The 26692-nt window shown below is 35.7% G+C and overlaps 1 protein-coding gene across 1 annotated transcript in view; it reads right to left on the bottom strand.

The window, feature by feature from the left end:
* LOC143251613 (reversion-inducing cysteine-rich protein with Kazal motifs-like) overlaps positions 1-26692 on the bottom strand; it is a 93592-nt gene that overhangs the window by 34073 nt on the left and 32827 nt on the right. The window contains exons 4-8 of the mRNA XM_076502882.1: positions 18582-18618; positions 12258-12340; positions 11774-11855; positions 6615-6809; positions 1953-2065 (exon numbers count right to left, since the gene is read on the bottom strand). Coding sequence (XP_076358997.1) covers positions 1953-2065; positions 6615-6809; positions 11774-11855; positions 12258-12340; positions 18582-18618 — 510 coding nt within the window. The remainder of the gene's footprint in view (positions 1-1952; positions 2066-6614; positions 6810-11773; positions 11856-12257; positions 12341-18581; positions 18619-26692) is intronic.

Raw genomic sequence — 26692 nt, 5'->3', positions numbered from 1 at the left:
CCACTTTGCCTTTAAGTAATTCTTCTCTCCACCTTAATTACATTTGTGAATTAATGTAGAGAACCACACTTATCAGAGATTCAAGTTACCATAACACAGGTTTCTATACTTTCTCCACCAAGTTTTGTATGAAATATTATATGAACACAGTATCAATCAATTACAGCTTGTTTGTGTGAAAAATATTCAGTGAATATTGACCCAGCTAACAAAATAAATAAAGAGACGTTCATGAATGACGTCCTAATAATTTAAATTTAAAAAACGAACATAGTAAGCTGTCATTCTTCAAGTCAAAGAATTGTCTTAACATTTTCTATCAGTAATAATATAAAAAGCAAACTTTTTTAACAGGGACTGTCTGCAGGTTTAGACGCTGTAACAGAAGAGAAACAAATATGATAGTGGAAGTCTAGGATATTGTAAGACAAAGGAACATGTACAAAATATGGCAGCTGGGAAAGTGTAGCAGTAGAAAAAACATATAATACAATGTTGCAACAGAAAAAATACCTAACAGTTGGAAAAGTGTAGCAGTAGAAAAAACACATAATAGCTAGAACAATCTAGTAACAGAAAAATACTTAACAGCTGGGAAAGTATAGTATAAAAAACACATAATAATGCAACAGAAAAAAATATCTAACAGCTGGGAAAGTGTAGCAGTAGAAAAAACACATAATAGCTGGGACAATGTTGCAACAGAAACAAATACCTAACAGCAGGAAAAGTGTAGCAGCAGAAAAAACACATAATAGCTGGGACAATGTTGCAACAGAAACAAATACCTAACAGCAGGAAAAGTGTAGCAGTAGAAAAAACACATAATAGCTGGGACAATGTTGCAACAGAAACAAATACCTAACAGCAGGGAAAGTGTAGCAGTAGAAAAAACACATAATAGCTGGGACAATGTTGCAACAGAAACAAATACCTAACAGCAGGGAAAGTGTAGCAGTAGAAAAACACATAATAGCTAGAACAATGTTGCAACAGAAAAAGTACATAATAGCTCTAATAGTGCATCAGTAAAAACATAGATAATAGCTAGGACAATGTAGCAACAGAAAAATATACATAACAGCAGGAAAAGTGTAACAATACAAAAAATACATATTAGCTAGGATAATGTAGCAAGAAAAAAATATATAACAACTGGGATAGTGTAGCAATAGAAAACATACATAATAGCTAGAACAGTGTAGTAACAGCTGGGAACAGTGTAGCAGTAGAAAAACATATAATAGTGAGGATAATGTAGCAACAGAAAAATATACATAAAAGATGGGACAGTGTGGCAGTAGAAACCATACATAATAGTTAGGACTGTATAGCAGTTGCAAAAAGCATGACAGGTAGGACAATGTAGTAACATAAAAACACATAACAGCTGTAATAGTGTAGCAGTATAAAAAACCATAATAGCTGGGACAATATAGCAACAGAAAAAAATACATAACAGTTAGGGTAGTGTAACAACAGAAAAATACATAACAGCTGTTATAGTGTAGCAGTAGAAAAAACACAACAGTTGGGACAATGTACCAACAGAAATTTTTTCTACATTTTCCTAACTGTTATGTGTTTTTCAATTGCTACAAATAAACATATGTTACAGTTGGAATAGTGTAGCATAACAAGAAAACTCCATTACAGGTTTATTTGGTTTCTGAATAGTAATTTAAAAAGGACTAAAAATTCCTTTGAAGGTTGAAATATTGTAACAACAGAGATGAATGTAGTATATGGAGGTTGAAATATTGTAACAACAGAAATATGGTTACCCAAATTGTAACTGTTTGTAAACAGCAGCATTTATCACATTATATGCATTTTTATGTTACAGGTATTTGCACCATATATTTTTTGTTAAATATAGTTTTCTTAAAGTCCTCTATACATTCAAATCACCAGATGTATTAAACTATGAATTCAAAGTGTAGGAGAATTACCTGAGGAAGAGGAGGACCACACCCCCCTTGTGTTAAACCATCGATTATCTCCTGGTCAGTGGTGTGGGTACGTAGTATGTGATGGCATACTGAACGACACTGCTGCTTGGGGACTTATCACAACACTGAAGATCTGCAGAAAACAAAAGTCCAAATTTGGTCTCTTTATGAACAAGATTAAAACATAATGTAACAGAAAATTACTGAAATACTTTTGTCATGAAAACAAGTTATTTTTACATCTTAGTTCTTTCTATCATTTTATTTGTGTATATATTTGTATTTCATAGAATATTATGTTACAATGTCATATAGTAAAATGTTATTTAACACAGTGTTGTACAGTAAAATGTTATGTTACACAGTGTTGTACAGTAAAATATTATGTTATACAGTGTTGTTCAGTAGACTATTATGTTACACAGTGTTGTACATTAAAATGCTATGTAACACAGTGTTGTTCAGTAGACTATTACACTACACAGAGTTGTTCTGTAAAATAGTGTTACACAGTGTTTTACAGTAAAATGCTATGTTATACAGTGCTGTAAATTAAAATGTTATGTTACAATGAGTCGTTCAGTAAAATGTTATGTTATGCAGTGCTGTTCAGTAAAATGTTATGTCACACAGTGTGGTACAGTAGAATATTATGTTACAGTGTTGTTCAGTAAAATGTTGTGTTACACAATGCTGTATGGTAGAATATTATGTTACATGGTGTTGTTCAGTAGAATATTGTGTTACACAATGTTGTATGGTAGAATATTATGTTACATGGTGTTGTTCAGTAGAATATTGTGTTACACAGTTTTGTTCAGCAAAATATTGTGTTACACTGTGTTCACTTTAACACTTTAACTTGGGTTTCAATATCCATGATGAACACAGCATAGATAATGAATTGTGTAGTTTTGTGTTTAATGTGATGCACACAAATAATACAATTGGTACCTTTGTAATGACTTGTTTCATGCTGGTATAGTAATATAAAGTCACCAGTAAACAGCAGCTCACTGGTTTACATGAACTCTTTTAATCTTTTAATATGTAGGGACTGGAATCATGGAAGATAATTGTAAAACAAAACCATATCAGGTTATCTTCTGTGTCCACTGCAGGAAATCGAATGCTGGGTTACAGTGTTGTTTGCCCATGAACTTACCACTGCCCCATTAACAGATAACTCAGGTAAGACATTCTTCACGTGGGCTGAGGGGACAAATTCTGTTCTGTCTGCAACAAGATTAAAAGACTGCATCAGTTGGTAGTGGCAGAAGACTGGAACTGGAAGGTAGAAGAGAGAGTGGACAGACGACCCCAGAATTACATATATAAGTGAAAGACTGGAACCAGAGAGTAGAAGAGAGAGTGACAAGATGATACCAGAATTACATATAAAAATGCCTAGTGTAACCACATAGCAAAATAGAAGATATTAAAGTGCATTGTTTTTTTCTATTACGTGTTAAGTGTAAGCATGGGCTTACTAATATCACTGCATTATACCAAACTAACCATTTAATACACAGATCAGAACTATAGGAAGCAAATTGAGGATAAAGATAGGTAGGAAAGGTTCACTTGAACGAGGGAACGTGTGCCACAGGAGCACCCATTATAACACAGATCCAAGACTCACTTTTAGGATTTTGAAACCTCTTGGGTTCTGAATATAAAATCTTTGCGTTCTTCTACTTTTTTGGGTAGAAGAGTAATATTCCTGATCTTGAAGCATTTTTAGTATTGAAACCCTTATTTCCTGTAGATAATACGTTTCACTATGTGAGTAGTTGAATTGTGCATGTTTCTTATAAGAAAGCCACACCGGGCTGCCTGCTGTGTCCACCAAAGGGAATCGAAGCTTTGACATTAGTGTTGTAAATCCATAGACTTACCGCCATCCCAACGGGCGACAGTATTGAACTAGAGTAGTAAAATAAATTCTAGCTAATCACGTATGATTTTTTAAATTCCTGTTTTAAGAGTGCCTCAAGACACCTATATTATATCTTATCGTTTATAGTAATATCCTAATTAAAAATGTTATTGTTATTAAATTAAAAGTACCTGTGTAGTGCTGGTACAATCACCTAGCACTTGTAACCAAGTTGAATATGTGGTTATAAATATTAAGTGTGATCACCTTACGGTCAAATGTAAATAATTTTACCCACAAGTATAAGTTCATAAATTCCTAGTAACTGTATCTAGTTTCAACCAAGTACCGCGTTCTACTGCAATAGACGCGTTTATTCATATTCAAAGAGAGCGCGAACGCGTCTATATACGTTAGGCGAACTAGCGGAGTGTTGTACAGTTAAGATCAACAGCTGTTGTTTTTAATTAAGCACAAAGCTACACAATGGGCTATCTGTGCTCTGCCCACCACGGGTATCGAAACCCGGATTTTCGCGTGTAAGTCCGCAGACATATCGCTGAGCCACTGGTGGGCAGATCAATAGCAGTACCAAAACACATAACAACTGTCCAGGCTTTTTTATTAGAAAAATATCTTTTAGTACACAAACAAGATTAATTAATTTGAATAATTCGGCGTCGTGCTTAATAATTCTTGTACACATATCACGAAACGTTCAGTGCTTGAAAGACATTTCTCTTATATTTAGATTTTTCAATTTCCTGCAAATTTTTAGTCACATACCACATGTTTGTACGTTATACGTGTGATTCCAGGCTCGTTTTGATTGTGAGGAAATGTAAGACACGTCATCCATTAGAAACAAACACCAGTGTTAGCTGCCGAAAGGTTATCAATTATTTACAGAATAGTTGCATTCGGGCTCAATTTATTACTGGTTTCATTATTGTGTTTACAATTAGACAGCGAAATAATTATATAAATTCTATGTGTTATTAATTTCATGAATATTTCTGCAGTTATCACACGAAAACTCTCTATTCATTTACTGATAAAATTATTTTTTTTACAGGTTTCATGTACCCCCCCCCCCTCAGTGGCTCAGCTCTGTGTCTAACAGGATACCAACAAACAATGTACAAAGTGTATTTATTACTACTGGGTTACCGGTTCTGAAACCTCTTCTTTATTGTATTCACTTTTATTCTTTTTTTTTTAATTAAAGGATGAAAGTTTGTGTTTGTTGCAGACAAACAAACAGGTTTACAGATTTATTTTGATAAAGATGATTCAGGAGTCTGCATTTGCTTGCTGGCAGAGGGAAAAAACAAATAAGTAAGGAAAACAAGTCCAGGTTTGAAACAATGCTATATTATGAATTTATAAATAATCGCCGAGTACCAAAATCCCTCCAAACAAGCATATACGTAGGTAGTTATGTCGTGTCGATGACATTTTAATAGTGTTTTGACGTATGTCACAATAAATATCTAGAAACGCTCGAAATGAATGTTGCTGTACATCTAATTTCAAGTTTAAACCATATCAGTCTCCTAGAAATAATTATAGTTCAAAATAATAAAATACATATATATCGAACACTGAAAACGATTGTTGTCATTGGAGTTTTGGTACCTATGTTATTTAAATTGTACCCTAGCTTACTTTGATGATAATCAAGGTTCGATAAGCGCGATGAGCAGGGCAGAGATAGCCCATTGTGTAACTTTGTGCTTAACTAGAACTAACTTTGCAAACCTGAAGGGCTGATATGTCCCTTCGGTTCTGGACTTCACATAAAGGCACTAACAAACAGTAGAGCGCAAATAGACCAGGCTCTTCATTCCAACCTTGCCCATACCTCTTCCTTCCCTTGTTTCACCAATTAGTCATAAACAAAAAGATCTAGCCGTTGTGTACCACCTCACGTCTCTCCTCCAAAAACAACAAAACAAAATCACCTGTCTCGTAGCAACTACAAAATTATATATGTCATTATCACACTAACAGTCACTTTAATTGCATTATTATTACAAAACAGCAAAATTTATATTAGCTCCACGGATAAACAGAAAATTAAATAAAGGATATTAAAAACGGATAACTTAAAATAAAACACGTGTTTGGAGCCCTACGGCTCAGCATGGGCAGATGACCAGGGTAGTCTCTGAGGGTCGCGGGTTCGAATCCCCGTATCGCCAAACATGATTGCTCTTTCAGCCGTGGAGATGTTATAATATAACGGCCAATCCCACTATTTGTTGGTGAAACAGTAATCCAAGAGTTGGCGGTGGAGGTGATGACTAGCTGTCTTTCTTTTAGTCTTGTACTGCTAAATTAGGGATGGCTAGTGCAGAGAGTCCTCGTGTATCTTTAAGCAAAATTTAAAACCATACAGAGCCCTGAATACCACAGGAAAATAGTTAAATAAACTGAAGGTTTTGTTATTGATTTCATGTGGGGCTGGGTGTAGCCCAGTAGTTAGTGTGTTGAGCTTCTGATTAGAGGCCCCAGAGGTACAATCGCGATATGCCGTTGAAAACGCACAGTAGTTTCAACTGTGGACACGTCATATAAGCGACAGTCAATACCTTTATTTGCTGTATACTTTTCGTTGTTTTTTCTCCGTCTAGTCAGTCTGAACCTCAGAGATCTTTGGTCTGGCCGTTTGTTTGGTCCACGTATTGCATAAAATGTTATTCAGATACAAACTGTTAAATATCGTTTTATGTGCATGTGTAATATTCAATGTCATAACACGAAGCAAATCTTATACTTACTACGAGTTGGGTTATTAGCAGGCGTGGTGTAAGTGTAATTACTAACACAATTTAACACTCGTGGGCTGTGGTGTGCACATCGGCGAAACACAGATTCTCTTACTTCCCTGCTAGGTGTCATGGTAGAGCGAAACACTTCCCAGCAGGCTTTGCGACATTCAGAGCTTCTCGACTGCTGGCAGCAAAATTCTCCAACTGAAAAATACAATACGACCTTTGTTAACTGATCATTTGGTAGAGATGTAGGAATTTTAGTAACAGTGAGAAATATTCGAGACGTTGATTCCTATGATGATTTATACTTTGCAGACAATAAAGCGTGACCAATGTGAAAAGGTAAGTTGTTCGTTTTCTTTCTTTCTTTTTTTAAGTCCCGAACCAACTAAATACCATTGGTAATTACCATAATGATTTTACTTGGTGGCATCCATCTTCTCTCCAAGCAACTATCCCTAATTTAGAAGTGAAACCCTAGGGTGGGAGCAGCGAGTTAAAACAATACACCACAACTCTTGGGCTACTTATAATATCGGTTCCATAATTGAAAGGGAAAAGAAATTCGGACATGCCACCCACAGATTACGAGTCAAATACCCTAATCTCCAGATCATTTTTACCTTTTAGAATGATTTAGAAATATATAGAATCTATTATGTTTTAACTGCAGTTAAAACAAACTAGAAATCAACAATCAACACACTTTTCCAGTTAATTTAGCTGCACTATACAACGGTTATGAAAACATTCAAATAAACTTAATATATAAACTAAATAGTACGATTCATGATTATTTAATCCAACTGCTAGTGATTCACATTATCACAAATCTTAACTTTTTCATTGAAATTAAAAGGGCTTCAATTTATATGCATACTAACCCTTATGAGTAAACATCGAACTAACTAGCACACTTTTAAATTCTTGTATCAACTGAAAACTTCTTAGATTGTTTGTTTGTTTACACTAGCTACACAAAGCTGTCCATAATGTTGAAGTGATAAACAGACAAGTCAGCAGTATCCAACATTAACTCTTGGTTAACCTTTATTTGATCGAATAGCGAGAGTTGACAATCACTCTTACAATACAACCAAAGAGTGGAAAGAGTTTTTTATTGGTTTTTTTTTACAACAGGATTCAAATCACGAACCCTCGGATTCACAATTCTTACATGTTAAACCTACTTCACCTTATGTAAGATAAACACTATAGAAATACAGTCTTATACTGTAGCTTCGACTAGCAACTTTCCCCAAGGGGCACAGCAAAAAATATGCGGACTTGTAACAATAAAAAAAAAAAAAAGAGTTCCAAAACACGCGGTGGACATAGAACAGATAGCCCATTGTGTAGTTTTTGTTCTTACAAGAGACAGACAAAACAATAATTAATCATCCTACTACAGAGATTCCACAATTTAATAACAAAGGTTTTACGAGTAATACTCGGTTATACGTTGTTCGAGAGCTTCCTGAATGTGGGGGCCCGTCAGGGACAGGCGATTAGGGCATTCAACTCACAATCTGAGGGTCGCGATTCGAATCCTCGTCTTGCCAAATATGCTTGTCGTCTTAGCCATGGAGGCGTTACATGTGACGATCAATCGTACTATTCGTTGATAAAACAGTAGTCCATAAGTTGGCAGTGGGTGATGATGACGAGCTGCCTTCCCTATAGTCTACACTACTAAATTAGAGACGGCTAGTGCAGATAGCCCTCGTGTAGCTTTGCGCGAAATTCAAAACAAACCAGACCAATAAGTTTGATGAGAAAATTGTTAACTCCAGTTTAGATTTAGACCGCGGCATTTTTTGACAGGTTTGGGCGTGATAACAAATAATTGGATCAAAACGAAGACCTAACATGAAACAAATTCAACTTTGTTAACCATTGGAAAAATCACTAAGACAGTGGTTCCCAAATTGTGTGCTGCGACACCACAGGGTGTTGTGGGATATTTCGAATTTTCGAGTGAAACACAGCGATGTCGACGTCAGTCGGACACCACGCGAAATATTAGCTCGAGATAGTTCACAGTTTTAACATTAGATTGCGCTACATTCCTTTCGATGACGTTCTCGAATGTTTGAGATATGTTTTTGTTTACTTGTACTTTCTCGAACTTTTTCGTTTCTTAAATTTTGTATACAAATACCTGTCGACTCTCCAGGTCCGTCAGTAATAGAAATAACTGTAATCAAGTGTCTGCGAGGTCTAACGAAGTTCAGTGAATTTTGTTGATTTTAGTTCTTGTGCATAAAAATGGAAAGATTTTTGAACATTAATAAAAAATGTGAGAGTAAAGAAAAGAATGGCAAACCACAGACCTGGCAAAGTTGTGAAGAAACGGAAATATGATGATAGTTATCCAGATTTTGGTTTTACTTCGGTAGATGTCAATCATGAAGAGTGTCCGCAGTGTATTATGTATAAAAGTTTTGGCTCCAGAGTACATGCTTCCAAATAAACTAAAATGCTACTTAGAGACCAATCATCCCAACATGACTAGTAAATCCCATGATTATTTTACCAAAAAGTTAAAAGAATTGAAAGAACAAAAAGGTACAGTTTTGGAACAAGCATCAATACCAAACAATGCTTTGCTAGCATCCTATAAGGTGACATATAGAGTCGCGAAATGTAAAAAGCCCCACACCATCACAGAAGAACTGATTTTATCGGCTGCAGTGGATATGGTGAACATTATGGTTGGTGAATCTGCAGGAAGACTCCTTTCAAAGGTGTCTTTATACAACAATACTATCATTCGTACAATCCAACATATGGCTGAAGATCTCAACTATCAGCTAAGTGAAAAAATGAAAGGGAATGAATTCAGGTTACAGCTAAATGAGGCGACGGATAGTAACAAGGATGCTCGGTTCGTGGATGCTAAAACCATTGCAGAAGACCCTCTCTTTTGTAAAAGTATCACTGCAGATAAAAAGTCTTAAAACTTGTTTGAGATCCTTGACACTTTTATGTGTGAAAACAACTTAGACTGGACTAAGTACGTTGGCATCTGTACCGATGGTAGTCGCTCTATGTCCGGCTGTTATGGAGGATTGCAGGCACTCATACGAAACAAAGCTATTGATACATTGTGTACCCACTGCATAATCCACAGGGAAGCTCTTGCGTCAAAGTACCTGAGTCCTCCACTGAACCTAGTCCTGGAAAGTGTGTTGAAAGTGGTGAACTTTATAAAAACTCAGCCACAGAAGGCGAGTTTTTTTTTAATACTGTGTGAGGATATGGGATATTGGTTTTGAGTACACATCTTTCCAGTGGGAACGTATTGTCCAGTGTGTTCGAATTACGACAGGAACTCTACTCTTATTTGGAAGAAGAAGAACACGAACGTGCTAAAAACTTCTTGGATTCTGATTTTTTGTCAAAATTAGCATACATGTGCGATCTCTTTAAAAAACTGAATGCGTTGAATCTCTCTCTGCAGGAAAGCAACACCCACATTCTGAAACTCGCAGAAAAGGTTTCATCCTTCAGAAAAAAGTTACTACTTGGAGAAGAAAAGTGAATGAAGATGGTGGCAAAGGCTGTTTCCTCCTGTTGCAGAAGTTTGTTACATTCAGTGAAACTGGTGTGACTCACGAACTAAAACTTGTTTTTGAGGAGCACCTAACACAGATCAGTAACTGGTTTGAAAATTACTTTCCAGAAGATATGCAGAAGATTGCATGGATCCAAGACCCATTCAAGGCTAAGGCACCATCTGAATTTACCTCTGCAGAAGAAGAAAATAAAAGATGAATATCCGCTGCTAAGTGCTAAAGCTCAGCGAATCATAATTCCATTTGTGACATCATATTTCTGGGAAGTTGGGTTTTCGGCGGTTGCTGTGATAAAAAATGAGTACAGGAATTGTGGTTATTTAAAAATGAAATAAAAATATTGTTTTTACTTTCAATTTACGTATATTATTATTTTTTCAGGCGGCTACTAAGTTGTTAAGACATAAATACTTATTAAGTATTAAGTTGTTTGGACCTAACTTCTTAATAAAACGAACTGTTAAGTTTTACTTTTTGTCTAGGGGCGCCGTGAAAAAACTGCTAAGACACTAAGGCACCGTGAACCGAGAAAGTTTGGGATACACTGCACTAAGGCCTCAGTCATGAACGTGTGTCTCTACTGAGGCAACACCAATCAGTGAAATCACGCTCTCGAAACGTTTCCTCGCGTGCTTTTAAACTTTCAAGAATTTATTTACGAGTTTCGCGCAAAGCTACTTGAACGGTATTTGCGCCCTTCATCCCTAACGTTGAAGTGATAGACTAGGGGAATACAACTAAGTTAGTCAACACCACCAACTTTCAACTCTTGGGCTATTCTTTATTAACTAATAGTGGGATTAACCCTCACGATATAACGTCACCACGGCTGAAAAGATAAGCATTTCGATAATGGGATTCTAACTTACAACCAACAGATTGTGAGTCTAGTGCCCTAACCACCAGCCCATGCCTAACTTTAATAAAGTCATTGACATGACTTAGGGTATATTGTCTTCCTAGTTTTTAAGACGATTTCTCAGGCCTAAGTTAATCTCGAAATGTTGAAAAATCGGTAACTTGTTTAATATAGCTGTTCTGCATCATTTCAAAATAACAGGTATAGGTAATTTGGCGGGAACCAATCAGAATCCATCATAGATTTTTTTTATTAGTCTCAGTATTTTATATATTTATACTTTAAAAGTTTGGTTATCATTAAGGGTATTTTTTTAAAACCCTTTCGTTTGGCCATGAAGTAAGTCGATATATCGAACTTTCAAAAACATTTGCGCTTTCAGCTGACATTTCATTTGTTCCATTTTAAAAACTGGTTTTGGGCACATTTCCTAAAGAACTGATAAAAATATGATTTACCAGTCACTACGTTATTACTGCTATACGATTCTTAGTTTTGAAACTAATAAAACTTTTCTTATAGTGGACCCTGAATATCGCCAAACTACCTCTACCTTGCTAATAATTTTGAGGCCGATTTTGTTAGGCCTAAGTTGGCCTGTTAATGTAGTGTTTAGTATTCTCGAGAAACAATATATATGAAAAACACTAATAATCTCAACTTACAGAAAGTCATAGTTCGATATAAAGGTTCCTGTGTTTAAAAATATTGGGAAGACTTGAACTTACTTTCTTGTCGCTCAACACAAAAATAAAACGAAATCTCGTCACTACGACGACACGTAAGAAACAACTCCGAAGTGGACTGCGCCTAGACAACACAAACAATTTTTTTAAAGTACATAGTAAATAGTTTTCTGTTTCACTCTATATTACTAAATCTATGTTTCTTAACATATTGCTTATCTCAGTCTTAAAATATTTCACCAATAAACTTCAAGTTGTCTATTCTAGTCTTAAAAAAATTATTAACATGTTTGTTTGTTTTTACTTCAATTAGAATAAATTTAATGGCTTTTGGAGTTAATTAAATATATTTCTTAAAAAAAAGACTTGCTGTGTTGATTCTACTTATAGTTACGTTTTTACAGATATAAGATTATATTACATTAGCAGACTTTTTTTTCAAACAGCAAATTTTCAATATAACGTAGCACTAATCCCTGGAAGCAACAACAACCCCTCAATGGCCACAAAAATTTGTTCGACGTACCTTCAGACAGGCTAACTGACAGCTCGCCGTTTGGGGGACACTGCAACAGGGACGACCAATCCAATCTGAACCACGATTTACTTCTACGATGAAAATCATAAGATTTAATATTTATCTGACAAAATTAATAAAATGATTGTTTGTTATCATTTTGCGAATGTCTTTGAATATTAACAATCAGTTGTGATTTTTAGCGTTTTTCTTTGATGAGCAAAAGTAAAAAGGAATAAGGACAGATTTGGTCGTTTGTAGTTAAGTGCAAGGTAACACAATGGGCTATCTGTGCTCTGCCCACCACGGGTATCGAAACTCGGTTTCTAGCGTTGTAAGTCCGCATACATACCACTGTTCCACTGGGAGACATTAATTAAACTACTGATAATAACTCCCGATCCTCGATATTTATCCAAAATATTCTTAATAGGCCCGGCACCAAACATGCTCGCCATGTGGGGGTGTTATAATGTTTCGGTCATTCCCACTATAAGTTAGAAAAGGAGTAGTTATGATGATGACTAGTTTTACACTGCTAAATTAGATTGTCCTCGTGTAGCATTGCACGAACTTCAAAACAACAATTCTTTTCAGTATAGTATTGATTTGGTTTGTTTGGAATTTCGCGCAAAGCTACATGAGGGCTGTCTGCGCTAGCTGTCCATAATTTAGCAATGTAAGACTAGTGGGAAGGGAGCTAGTCATCACCACCCACCGCCAACTCTTCGGCTACTCGTAATCTCAGGATTGCGGGGTTGAGCGCCAAAACCACATGGCCTCCTGTCCTCCTGTTTCATTGTGTCAAGTTGTGCTAATTTGATCATTTTTCGAAATTAGATGAGACCCCTCCCCTCCATAACCTTTCTCATGTTCTCTTATATCATTGTCACATTGTGTCTAATTCGGTGCTGTTTGTTTAGGAAAAGTGGAAACATATAAGGAACAGATACATACTATATTGACATATATTTATATAGATTATGCAATTTAACTGCAAAGTTTTATTACATGGCGTTTTCCAGCGTACAGTTATAATATATTTTGCTTTTATAACTAAAGCTTTACCCTACTAATTAAGAAATACTTTATAAAGAACTTAAGGCTTACCGAGCTATTACGTGAAATAAACTCCCTTTAGATCTAGTATATAGTAGTAAAGTTACGTCATTTGTACTAGCATTAAGCCTAAGCTTATGTTATTATTATTTCGTATTAGCATTTAGTAGCAGCAGTTTGTTCATTTTTTCAATTTTGCACAACGCTACTCATGAGTTATCTGCACCAGTTGTCCATAGTTTTTAAATTATAGACTAGGGAAGGAAGTTATTCAATATCATCCACCTCGAACACTTATGCTTTTCTTTATCAATAAATATTGGCATCGATTATCTTATATATATTGTGAAACTATGGTATCTCTCTGAGCGTTCGTCTGTCTCACGTTTACGGCAGCCGCTTTTTGCTCATTTGAAAAGCTGCGCACGTAGGCAAAGGTTGAAATTCATTTTTGAAACGACTTCAGAACAAACATGAATAATTCTGACGATAACTTTTATTTCGCAAGGAAAGTAAAGCCTGCACTAAATTATTAGGAATTAATTACACTATTACTAACATTTCAAAATTTGACGTAATTTAGAAAATGAAAATGTAGATTTACTGTATGACATTGTCGAGCGACTCTTAACATGACTGAATTCAACGATTACTTTTCACGGTAGGTGGTATAAAAGTTCAGAGTTTTGGCTCTGAATGAAACACAATTAACCATTTTGAAATCCATAATATATTTTAAATTCATAGGTTAACTTAAACTTTTTCCGTCACTGAAGACAGATACTTTTGCTTCTTATATCATAACGCCTCCACGGTTTAAAAAACGAGGATTCGAACCAACGATCCTAAGACTGAGACTATAGTGTTCTAACTACCAGGTCATGCCCCGTAACAGTAGTTTGGATATGTAGGTCACACAGCATTCCCACCAGTTCTCTTCTTCCATCTATATCTAGCTATAGATTCATGTTTAGATGTTAATATTTTATTATAACTGTTTTATGTTAGAAGTTATTAATAACGTTACGTTAACAATATCATATATTTAGGAATAACAATTTGCAATTTCTAACAATTTCTAAAAACACGTAGGTCCAAGAAGTATTGATAAAAATTAAATAGAAACCTTATAACCCGAGCGCTTTCGAAAGGTGGACCTTCCTTCTTCATGGGCAAACTGGGAGTCACAAGGGTTTACTGACGTAGGAAACTATTTACCTTTATATATGCATGCACTGAATTGCTTGTTTTTTGTTTTTGAATTTCGCACAAAGCTACTCGCGGACTATCTATGCTAGCCGTCCCTAATTTAGCAGTCTAAGACTAGAGGGAAGGCAGCTAGTCATCACCACCCACCGCCAACTCTTGGGCTACTCTTTTACCAATGAATAGTGGGATTGACCGTCACATTATAACGCCACCATGGCTGAAAGGGAGAGCATGTTTGGTGGGACGGGGATTCGAACCCGCGACCTTCAGATAACGAGTCGAACGCCTTAACCCACCTGGCCATGCCGGGCCATATCTGGATTGCACACATATCCGGTATGTACGCGTACGTACGTGACTTAAGAATGACTGTATAGTCTTGACAAATTACCACATGATCGTTCTATACTGTCATTATAGCAACTGGTTTTTGATAGTGCTGATTATGTTCAATCAACGTGACAAAGAGACTTATTTTGTAACTGAGACTTTAGAGCTTATTACAGAAATTAGTTTATAAAACACGTCACCAGCTAGAATATTACTCGTAACTTTTGATCAACTGGTCTATTTAGATATTCATTCAACCGTTACGCCTACAATATATTAACTTGATTAATTCAGCGCTCCTATCTTAGCGGTCGGAGATATGCAGGCATATAACGACTGAATTATTAGGGTTCCATCGTTTGCACAAAGTTTATACGAAACAAGACTAAACTTAGCATATTAAGGATATCAGGACTGTTTATAATAAATCTGAGGGTACAAACATAGTAAGATAGTTTTCCTTGCAGTAAACTAACTAGCCATAACAGTTTTAATAATACAATGATAATCGCGTAGTTAAATATCATAATAATAATGTTACATTTTGTTTGATACATATTAAGTATTTCACCAAAAACATAAACTGCAACTTATGTTTCATATGACCACAAACTCAACACACAGCAAGCGTTAAAAGCCTTAGAACGAAAATCACGACCAAAGCAAGCGATAATAATGTCATTGTGCATCACGTTTAGATACACGTAACACAAAAGAGTTAACTTTAAAAGCCTTAGAACGAAAATCACGGCCAAAGCAAGCGATATTAATGCCATCTGCACATTGACAGTATTATCGCTTGGTTTGGCCGTGAGTGTCGTTCTAAGGCTTTTTAACGATTTTGTGGTATAGCAGAAAAATCAAAACTTTTTATTGTTACATATGTTTTCAATGTGACGCTTGTGCCTGCTTCCGAGAGCAAATCAAATTGAGGCGAGGCTCTAACGTAGACAAACAAGCTCGCATTTCATCATCAACTGTAAGAAGCCCCTCTCTCTTTCTGGCTTTAATTTCAGTCAATGCTGAAAATCCAATTTCGCAAAACCACGAAGACGTAAATGAAAACAGAACTTCAACTGCTTTGGAACTGATTGCAGTATATGAATTTTTAATGAAGATCCAAAACTCGTTCAAGCTCTTTTCGGGAAACAATGACTGATAAAATTTGTCGTTTCGTAAATCAATGAGCTGTTCTTCCTCCTCAGTTGTAAGATTTGTTGTCTCGTTGATTACGAATGGATAGGTCACCCAGTTATATTCGTCGACAGCAAGTGACGGGAAGTAATGTTTTAGTGCGGACTGAAGGTCGCTTAATGTGTTCAAAATTTGAGGGACAATTTTCTTCTTTGACGGACATTCGTTAACAGAAGGAAAACAATCAAGGACTCCTTTCGAGATCTTATTCTTCTAGAGCATCACCTTTCCATCAAAGGCCTTCAGTTTGGACGTTGCAGTAATAATGTTTTCAGATGATCCTTGGAAACTTAAGTTCAAAGAATTTAATTTGTCAAACAAGTTGGAGAGAAATTGAACCTTCAGCCACCAGATCTCATCGTGAAAAGAAAATTCAAAACCTGTTCCTTAACCTTCAAGAAAGAAATTACTTCAGTTTTTGGTCGCCCCCCGCTAGTACAGCGGTATGTCTCCGGATTTACAACGCTAAATCAGGGGTTCGATTCCTCTCGGTGAGCTGAGCAGATAGCCCTTTGTGGCTTTGCTATAAAACACACATACTCAGTTTTTAGTTGGGCAAGACGCTTTAACACCTTTCCTTTCGAAAGCCATCGAACTTCAGTGTGATACAGTAGCTTTTTATAGTCTGAATCCATCGCATCACAGACAAGTGAGAAAAGTCGAGAATGAAGTGGCCGAGACTTAATGAAATTCACCGCTTGAATAACTTGACTCATAACAGGCTGCAAATCCTTCAGAAAAGAATTGGAGGCGAGCGTCTCTGTGAATCATGCAGTGAACAATCCTAATGTTTGGATTTTGTTGACGCACCAGAGTGACGAATCCCTTATTTTTTCCTTGCATTGTAGGAGAGCCATCGGTGCAAACGCTGACACAGTTATTCCAATGTAATTTGAAGAGCAAAATGTTTTCATTCACCAACTCGAAAATGTTTTGGCCTTTCGCTGTATTTTTTAAATCTTTGCAAAATAAGTATTCGTTTACGATTTTTCCATCTTTTATGAATCGAACAAAAGCCAGAACTTGAGCTTTTCTACTAACGTCAGTAGATTCATCAACTTGAAGAAACCATAGCAGAGATAATTCATCTTCAGGCGCTTCGAAATGTTCACAAAGTTGATCCTTCAAATCCGACGACAAGTCTACAATTCTGCGCAAAATTGTGTCATTGGACAGTGGAACTAGCTTAACCTTTTTGGAGGCATCCGTTCCAAGCATAGTTTCAACTATGATTGCTAACGCTGGCGCAATGACTGATTCGGCCTTCGTATGCGCTTTCTTGCATTTTGCCAACAATTGAGCAACCTTATACCTTGCAATCAATCCTTTTTCGGACAGCTTCATGTTGTTCACAAGCTTCCTTGATTGTTCATGTTGTTGAGCCGCAAGATTCTCGAAGTATTCTTTTGGTTTATCCTTCACAGCTGAATATTTTGTTTCCAAGTGTCTCTTCAGTTTGCTAGGAACAAGTCCCTCGTTCGATAAAGCTGCATTGCAGAGTAGGTAGAATGGTAACTGAGAATCTTCCGATTCCAAAGCGATAAAACCGTATTCGATGTATTCGTTTGTGTACTTTCGTTTGATTCCTTGCTTTTGATTCAACACATTCTCTCTTGCAGCACCAGACTTGCTTAAATATTTTTCCATGGATAAATGATAAAGCTAATTCATATACGATAAGCACGAAGTTCTGCAGTTGATATAAAATTCCTACCTACAGCGTAGTAGCTGTAGCTTACCGCAGAATGAGAACGTGTTCCAGAAAGCAGTTTTATTGTTTGATGCATCATTTATGACGTACGAAGCGCTTGTTGCGCCACAATTAAACTAACAGTCGAACCGTTGCAGTCGAGAATGAAATTTAAGTATGAACTTCTCAGTGCTCCAGTTGAATGAAAACCATCGAATGTTTTGGAAAGTTTCAGAGTGTCTCTATAGTAGCTTTTATTAACTGATGTGTTCGACTTGCTTGTAAAATCCCAAGAAAGTTGAATGTGTTTTAAAAACACCGCGGTACACTTGCCAATTTCTCGCGGCACACAGGTTGAGAATCACTGATTTAAATTATTGACATTCAAAAAACAACCCCTGCTAGGATAGCGGTAAGTCTTCGTATTTAAACTGCTAAATTCAGGGTTTCGATTCCATTCGACAGACACAGCAGAGACTTTGGTGTAAGAAAACACACACATTAAAAATTGGCCCCTTCTGGAATACAAACTTCTTTTGTTGAAGTAAAAACTTATAATTTTATCGATTAGACATATTAATGGATATTTATATCTTAGCTTTTAAATATTTTAGAAGTAACTGGTAATGGAAACTTGTGAGGATGATACGTTATTCTCGACAATTTAAATACGCATGTCTAAAATTACTGTAGTTACCGATAAAATACGGAATTAAAATACAATGAAGAAAAGAAAAAATACAGCAAATGCTAAATAAACAGTTAATCTTTCTACTAAATCTCCCACTTTTACGAACAGTGATTTTTATACAAATGTATATTCTTAAAGAAGAACTAGATGAAAAAATTACCTTCTAGAGTTACGTTCATGCATTTCCAAAAGTCCACCTAGAAATAAATAGACGGAAAAAAAATGAGTCTAAACATTCACAAAGAATTTAAAGACTATGTTATCACAATTTCAATAATTTTATATCATAAAATTGTATAATCTAATAAACACTAAAACTTCCCTTCAGTCAAGTTTCTGCCAAATATTTACTATTGTTACACAATAAAGTGTACGTGTTATGCGTTTTATCTCTTAAATTCCCCTTTCTGAATTAAAATAGTCTAGTAAAAAATCACTAAATATTTCATAATGCATCTTCCTCTCTCCTAAAGAAAATAAACAATTTGCATTTCATGTTTGGTAAACAAAAATTACGAAAATTAAAATGTTTTTCCTTCACAAAATATTGATTTAGTTTATTAGGACAACTCGAGACCACTATGTACACGACCCTCAGTGACACAGAACTGTGTCTGCGGACTCACACTACTAGAAACCAGATTTCGATATTCGTGGTGGACAAAGCACAGGTAACCAACTGTGTAATTTTGTGCTTAACTACAGACAAACAATGTGCATCTTTTAAGCAAAGCATTCACCCACGAACCTCATTTTTTACATGTATATTACATGGAAGTCATCCACGATTTTCATAATACTAGGTATATTTGGTGAAACAATCTATAAAAACTCTTAGGTATTCGTTCTGTGAAAAGGAAGCAAGGATATCAACGACAACTCTTTTAACTAGTGCTTCAATATTTTTTGCTCTTTTTATTCCATGTTCTTTCTTTCATGGACCTTTTCACTCACAATATAGTTTACGACATTTTCACCAACTCTGCACAGATTCCCGGGGCAAATCCCCATCAAAGTACACTCTTGGTCTCAGTGTCTTCTTACTCACAGCAAAGAGTCCAGCTGTTAGATACTTGTGGAGACGATGGAGTGGTGCAGAATGTATAAATAGTGGAAGTACCAACTGTAGTCGTTGTTGATGTTCACTGTTATCTTCTCATTTATTAAGATAACAACAACTCTTGTATGCTTAAACGAACCACAATCTGACCAGTATGTTTCCGGCTTCAGGATGTATGGAGTGACTGTTTATCATGAGGACTGTCGACCATTATTCTTTACGCACTAAATAATTGGTTATAAAATTGTATCTTTTGCTTAAGCATCTTTGTGTTGAGTGTTGGACTACATTAGCCCATCATCACATCTTGGACTATACTCTACTGTAGCTTAGTTTGGACATTTTTTAGTATCTTGCGCTTTCTTCTTCTCGAAGTATTTATATTTTTCATTAACACGTGGTCATTGGGATAAATTGTCAGCATTTCCACGATTCTGTCTAGACCGATGCACAACTTTAAATTTGTATTCCTTACATTTCTGGACTTCTGGATTGCGAAACTTCACCAACCATTTCAGTGTTAAGCGATATGTCGTTGGAATTATTTAGGGTTTGAACAACACTTAGTATCTCTTTCCTACTGATATAGAACCTTTTGTCTGCAGCATTCACTATAGTGACAGTTGTGTGTCTTTCTCCATGGTGTACTCAAGATAATACTGCTTCAACTGCAAAATTTACTGTCATCTGTATATAAAATGAGTAACTCTTCAAAAATTATGCATGCTGGTTAATTCTTTATTTAGTTTATTGAATACTTGTCACAGTAATCACTCCAATAAAACGTATTTTGGATTTTCGAGCAATTCATCTAAAGAACAAGCTATGTTAAGAACGATTTTAAAAATCGACAATAAAAAGGTAAAAAAATCATTTTACTTCAAGCAAATTCCTTGGTGTTGGCTAATTCTGGAAAAATTCAGTCTTGGATGTGCCTATAGATACTCCCTTTCTTCTGATTATGTGTACCAGGAAATTCAATTGTTGATGGAACAGTTCACGTTTCTTGATATTCCATTTATCCTCTTTCCTCAGCACACCCAAAATTGTCTTTGACAGAGCATAAACGTTATCAAAGGTATTATCATGTGAAATTACGCCATCCAAATATCAGGTCATCCCATGAATAATGTTCGAAAAGTTAATACAGGAAGTGCATCGTCATTTCTGTCTTTGTAGAAGGCTTTAATGACTAAAATATGTAGTAGGGTGTGTATAAAAGTGTTCAGACAAATAAAAGAAACTAACACAACTCCACTTTTTCAGATCATTGATCAAATAAACCCTTAAGAAGATGGATGTGTCTGAGGAGCACATTAAGCATATAATACTTTATGAGTTTTAAAAAAGGCAATATTGCAGCAGAAACTACACGAAACATTCAAGATATTTATCATGCAGAGTCTCTCAATGAAAGAAGATGTCGTAGGTGTTTCAGAAGTTTATATCAGCTGACTACATCTTAAGTGATGCGCCACGTTCAGGTCGTCCTGTAGAGTTTAATGATGACTTGCTGCTGGCTGCACTTGATGAAGATTGTGCTGTAACAGTTGAAGAACTAGCATAGAAGCTTAATTCAACACTTTCAACAGTTCGCCTTCATCTGCAACAGCTTGGAAAGGTGTCACTTGGAAAATGAAGCCAACCTTATAGTAAAAGTGGACATTTGCACTTCTCTGCACTCTCATGAACGTGACTCACCTTTTCTGGACAGATTTGTGACTGGAGATGAAAAATGGTATTTTATAAAAATGTTAAGCACCGCAGACAATTACTTAGTGCAGGTAAACTGGCTAAAGCACAGCCCAAAATGAACCTCCACCCTAGGAAAGTCTCATTAAGCGTTTGGTTGGATAGACCAAACAGTTAGACCGCTTGAATGTTGCACTGAAAGAAAAGAGACCTACTTTGATCAATCGTAAAGGTGTTGTGTTGCACCGGAATAATGCACGGTCCCATACAGCGAGAATCACATCTGCAAAGGTTGAAAAGCTAGACTGGGAAAACTTCCATATCCTCCTTATTCTCCAGACCTTGCCCCATCTGATTATCATCTATTCCAAAGTTTGCAGAACTGTCTTGATGGAAAAGAGCTTAAAACACATAAAGATGTCAAAACTACCATCTCTACATTCTTTTCTTCCAAACCCTTTTATAGAAGTGGTATTCAGAAGCTTGTGAATTGTTGGCAAGAAGTAGTTATTAATAATGGAACATATACTATTTATTAAATAACATTAAAAGTGTTTGGAATCCTTTCTTTTTTTCTGAACTTAAAATCGGACATTACTTAAGAGGTGACCTTATACTTAAGTACGAGGTATCAAGATATTTCAGATTTTAGCTGTTGAAATGTCGTAGGGTCATTTCATAATTCCACTGGTAATACAAAATATTATCACAATCTTTTCCTCTGGTAAAAGGCTGTCTTCTCTCTACTTACTTCATTAGCAAGTACTTGTCAACGTCCACTCTTAAGATACAGCGTTTGTAACCATTTTGATCCAGATTGAACATCCAAAGCAAGGTCAATCCTTATCCGTGCGTAGGAATACTTCAGTTTCGTTATTACAACCTTTCCTGCACTTTGTTGAATGTTCTGTTGCACTTCCTCAGTGTTTAGTTATAGCTTTAATGAATCTCAGTGGTATCTCTGTTCTTTTTCAAATAATCCTATGATACGTTCACATTAGCTTCATTTATTCTTCAATCAGATTTATATTTGTTATTATTCTTCTTTTAAATATTTTTCTTTTCATTGTGCTTTAAATTCTCGTTTCTTACCACTTGGTTGTTGTTTATTAATTTTCTCTTAACGATCTTTCTCGTTTCTTGATCTTTCCCTTTCTCTGTTTCTTTCCTCTTGTCGTTTATCCACAGTTTCATCATTTCTGACATATTTTCTATAATATTTCGCTACTTGACAGATTGTTATATGTTTTCATTTTTGAAATTCAAAGTTCTATCTTTACTTTCATCAAAATTATCCAATCCCACTTTTGACACCAATGTTGTAACATGGCAGTGTTTTTTCTCATTACTATCTGGTACAAAATAGTGCCGAATCCTGTTCATATAAGTAAAAAAAGTAGTTTATTTCTTTAATAAAGTGTATACAGCCTACGTTCACTTGGAGACAAGTTGTGGGCTTAAGTTCACAAATAACATTTGAATAGAAATTCCTCTATGATGTTAGTACACCTAACCTACAAATACACTTTATAATTTCAAAATAATCGATCGAGTCATCAAATATATACAAGATAGATGTCACTAATTACAGTGGTCTGAATCACCCATGAATACTTCAACAACTTGTTATTACTCATTTTCAGACCTGGCATGCCCAGGTGAGTTAAGGCGTTCGACTAGTAATCAGAGAGTTGCGGGTTCGATCCCCATCGCACCAAACATGCTCGCTTTTTCAACCGTAAAGGCGTTATAATGTTACAGTCAATCCCACTATTAGTTGGTAAAAGAGTAGCCCAAGAGTTGGCGGTGGGTAGTGATGACTAGCTGCCTTCCTTCTAGTCTTACAGTGCTAAATTAGGGACGGCTAGCGCAGATGGCCCTCATGAAACTTGCGCGAAATTAAAAAAAAAAAAAACAAAACTCATTTTTATTGCTCGTACTTATAAAGTACTTTGGGTTTTAGATATTTCACAAAGCATCTCAATCCTCAACATGCCCGAATATTTGTTATCGTGATTAGCATATCCCTCTGGGAGAAAACATCTAAGCCAGATCATTAAAAATACAGTTTACAATAATCCATAAATAATTATTTTTAAACATCTTGTTCAATTTAGTGAAGTTTCTTAAAAAGAAAAGAAAGAAACACAGTAACCGTATTGACAAATGTTTTCCTATGACATACATGTTCTGGAAAGTCATTAGTAGTGGAAAAGTTTCTTTCAATTCCAGTGAATGAAAGGCCATGTAACTTCGTGAAATGTTCTATAATACATTTATTTATGTGCAACGCCTCCTCCCCAATTCCCAGTGGCAAACTCTACCGACTCATAATTAAACTACGAACAACTGCATCCTTTTGAAAAACTGATTGAGTTATTGTTACGCACGAGATTTGTAAAAATATTTTAAAATTATTTTTAACATTTTCTTCTTTATTTCTTCTTGCGTTCTTTCAACCGACAATAACACTTTCCCATGTGAAAATAACACTAACCGGAAACGACGATCAATACCCGCTAGAGGGACAAGGTGAAGACAGGAAGTTGAATAATATTGTGTATACAAAGAGCAACAAAATCAATCTAATAAATTCGAAACTCATCTTAGTTTATTACACTGACGTGGTTGACCTGTAATAAATGCGAAACTCATCTTAGTTTATTACACTGACGTGGTTAACCTGTAATGAATACGAAAGTCATCTTAGTATATTACACTGACGTGGTTAACCTGTAATGAATACGAAAGTCATCTTAGTTTATTACACTGACGTGGTTAGCCTGCAATGAATACGAAAGTCATCTTAGTTTATTACACTGACGTGTTTAGCCTGATATTACACTGACGTGGTTAACCTGTAATGAATACTTCTTAGTTTATTACACTGACGTGGTTAGCCTGCAATGAATACGAAAGTCATCTTAGTTTATTACACTGACGTGTTTAGCCTGACTTATAAACTTCAACAGACATATGTGTATATAATTACATTATGAATGTGTAATACAATGCACTAAAATAAAAGTTTTAAAATGTGCAGTCGCTGATGGAACGGGGAGACGTCTATTAGGGTAACAGAAAAATCACGCTAAGTCAGGCCTGAAGAATTCGTAAAATGTTGGGAGGATAAGCATCCATTAAACTAGCACTCATTACACATTATTTATACTGTTACTGTTATATAAAAACAAACATATATATCTGTGCACGTCTCGAAGTAAGTTTTAACTGATATATCAGTACCAAGAAATAATTTGAGAGATGAAAAAGAAACAGCCTCAATATGGCATCAGAAGCAGCAGCGGTTGTTCGAAATAACGTCTTTGTACATTTAGGTATTCATTTGAAATAACGAAACAACTATGTGCACTTTGCTTTTCAACAATAACAATGATATAATCTCCACTTTACAGACGATTCTCTTCAACAATAAGAAGTGCACAATCTTCACTTTAAACACTTCAACAATACTAGAATTAAATACCGATACAAAATGTTTAAGAAAGTTTAACTGGAGCTTGTTTGTTTTTTAATTTCGCGCAAAGATACACGAGAACTATCTGCGTTAGCCGTCCCTAATTTAGCAGTGTAAGACTAGAAGGAAGACAACTAGTCATTACTACCTACCGCCAACTCTTGGGCTACTCATTTACCAACGAATAGAGGGATTGACCGTCACAATGTAACGCCCCTAAGGCTGAAAGGGCGAGGGTGTTTGGTGTGACGGGGATTCAAACCCGCGACCCTTAGGTTGCGAGTCGAGTGCCTTAACCACCTGGTCATGCCGAGCCTAAATGGAACTTGTACTCAGCTAAAAACAAAAATGCCAACGTAGCTAATTTATCAGGTCTAGCATGGCCTAACGCGTAAGGCGTGCGACTCGTAATCCGAGGGTCGCGGGTTCGTTATAATGTGACGTTCAATCCCACTATTCGTTGGTAAAAGAGTAGCCCAAGAGTTGGCGGTGGGTGGTGATGTCTAGCTGCCTTCCCTCTAGTCTTACACTGCTAAATTAGGGACGGCTAGCACAGATAGCCCTCGAGTAGCTTTGTGCGAAATTCCAAAAACCAAAAACAAACAAGCTTATTTATCACAAAGACATCTTACAACGTTTTCATATATTTTTAATAATTTTATTTTCTGCTTATTTATTTGCAACAATGGTTTATGTATTCTATACGTGAAACTTTATCCGTAAAATTAAAATTATTATTTTTTTAATAATTTAATATTAAATACGACTAAGTACTAGAAGGTATTATAAACACCATTTGTTGCTTAATATTTTTGTAGCGCGTGAACAATATTCAAATGTTTTTTTCATAGATGACGCCCGTGATACGCTAACTGAAAGTATCTGGCGTTAATATTTATTCATAAATAATTGTGCCGGAGTTTGACTAGGTGGTCATTAACTTTCACTCACAGAAACTAATAGCCTCTGTTTCTTGTATTAATTGTTTCATAACAGACATTACTTGTATTGTAATAACCTGCGATTGCACACAAATAATTTATTATTTAATTTTTTCACAGATGGCGCCCATGACACAATAAAATTTTCTGACGTTAACTTCTACATACAAATAATTGTATTGAATTTTGACTATGTGGTTATTAACTCTAAGGCACTGATACTTTTGTACTGCTTGTCTCATAATAGACATGACTTGTTTTGTGATAGTCTATGTTTGTATAAAAAGCACTTGTTATGTAGCTCATACAAAGCTATAGCTACAAAGAATGGGATATGCGCCGCCAGTCTGCTAGAAAATGTATTACATCTTTTTAGAATCTCTTATTGTATTTCTTAAAAAATATCATTTTTAACCAGGGTCATCATGCATGTTTACTTATACAAATTAAATTAGTTAGAATAATGTTGGCTAAAACGCCCTCTCGTGAAACTTTTCATTTTTGCATAAATTACCATAGCATGTTTTATTTACAGAAAATTTATTTTTCTAAAAATATGCCATTTTGTGGCACCCATAACAGATGTGCACCATATTACTGCAATCGTGTCCCCTAACGGCACAGTGGAATGTCTTCAGACTTGCAACGCTAGAAACCGGGTTTCGATACTCTTGGTGGGCAGAGCACAGATAGCCAGTCCATCATGTAGCTTTGTGTTTAATTACAAAGACAGATACTGCAGCTGTATAATGGACATTTCCAGATAAGAATAATTACTAGCAATTCAGAAATTTAGCAGTGGTAAAAGTATATTTAGTTATTCAACCATTTGTAACTTAATAAGCGTGTTGCTTATCCGTATTATAATAGTTTCCCGATATTACCAGTATTGCTAGAAATCAACTGTTATTTCGAAGTAGTTTAAAACACAGTTACGTTTATAAGGAGTTGACATTTGGTTTAAAGTTTTAGTCGAAACGTTTAATACGAAATGATAGACAGAAGAACAAACTGCCAAAAATAACAGTTCAAAACTGGCTTGAAAATATCGAAAATTAGTTTCTTTGTTATTCCCCTCCCATTGATGGTTCAGAGGTGAT

The sequence above is a fragment of the Tachypleus tridentatus genome, chromosome 6 (genome assembly GCF_004210375.1).
Source record: "Tachypleus tridentatus isolate NWPU-2018 chromosome 6, ASM421037v1, whole genome shotgun sequence".
In the NCBI taxonomy this organism is placed as follows: Eukaryota; Metazoa; Arthropoda; class Merostomata; order Xiphosura; family Limulidae; genus Tachypleus; species Tachypleus tridentatus.
Note: the sequence above shows the minus strand (reverse complement) of the source record. Positions and strands in the feature narration are given on the sequence as shown.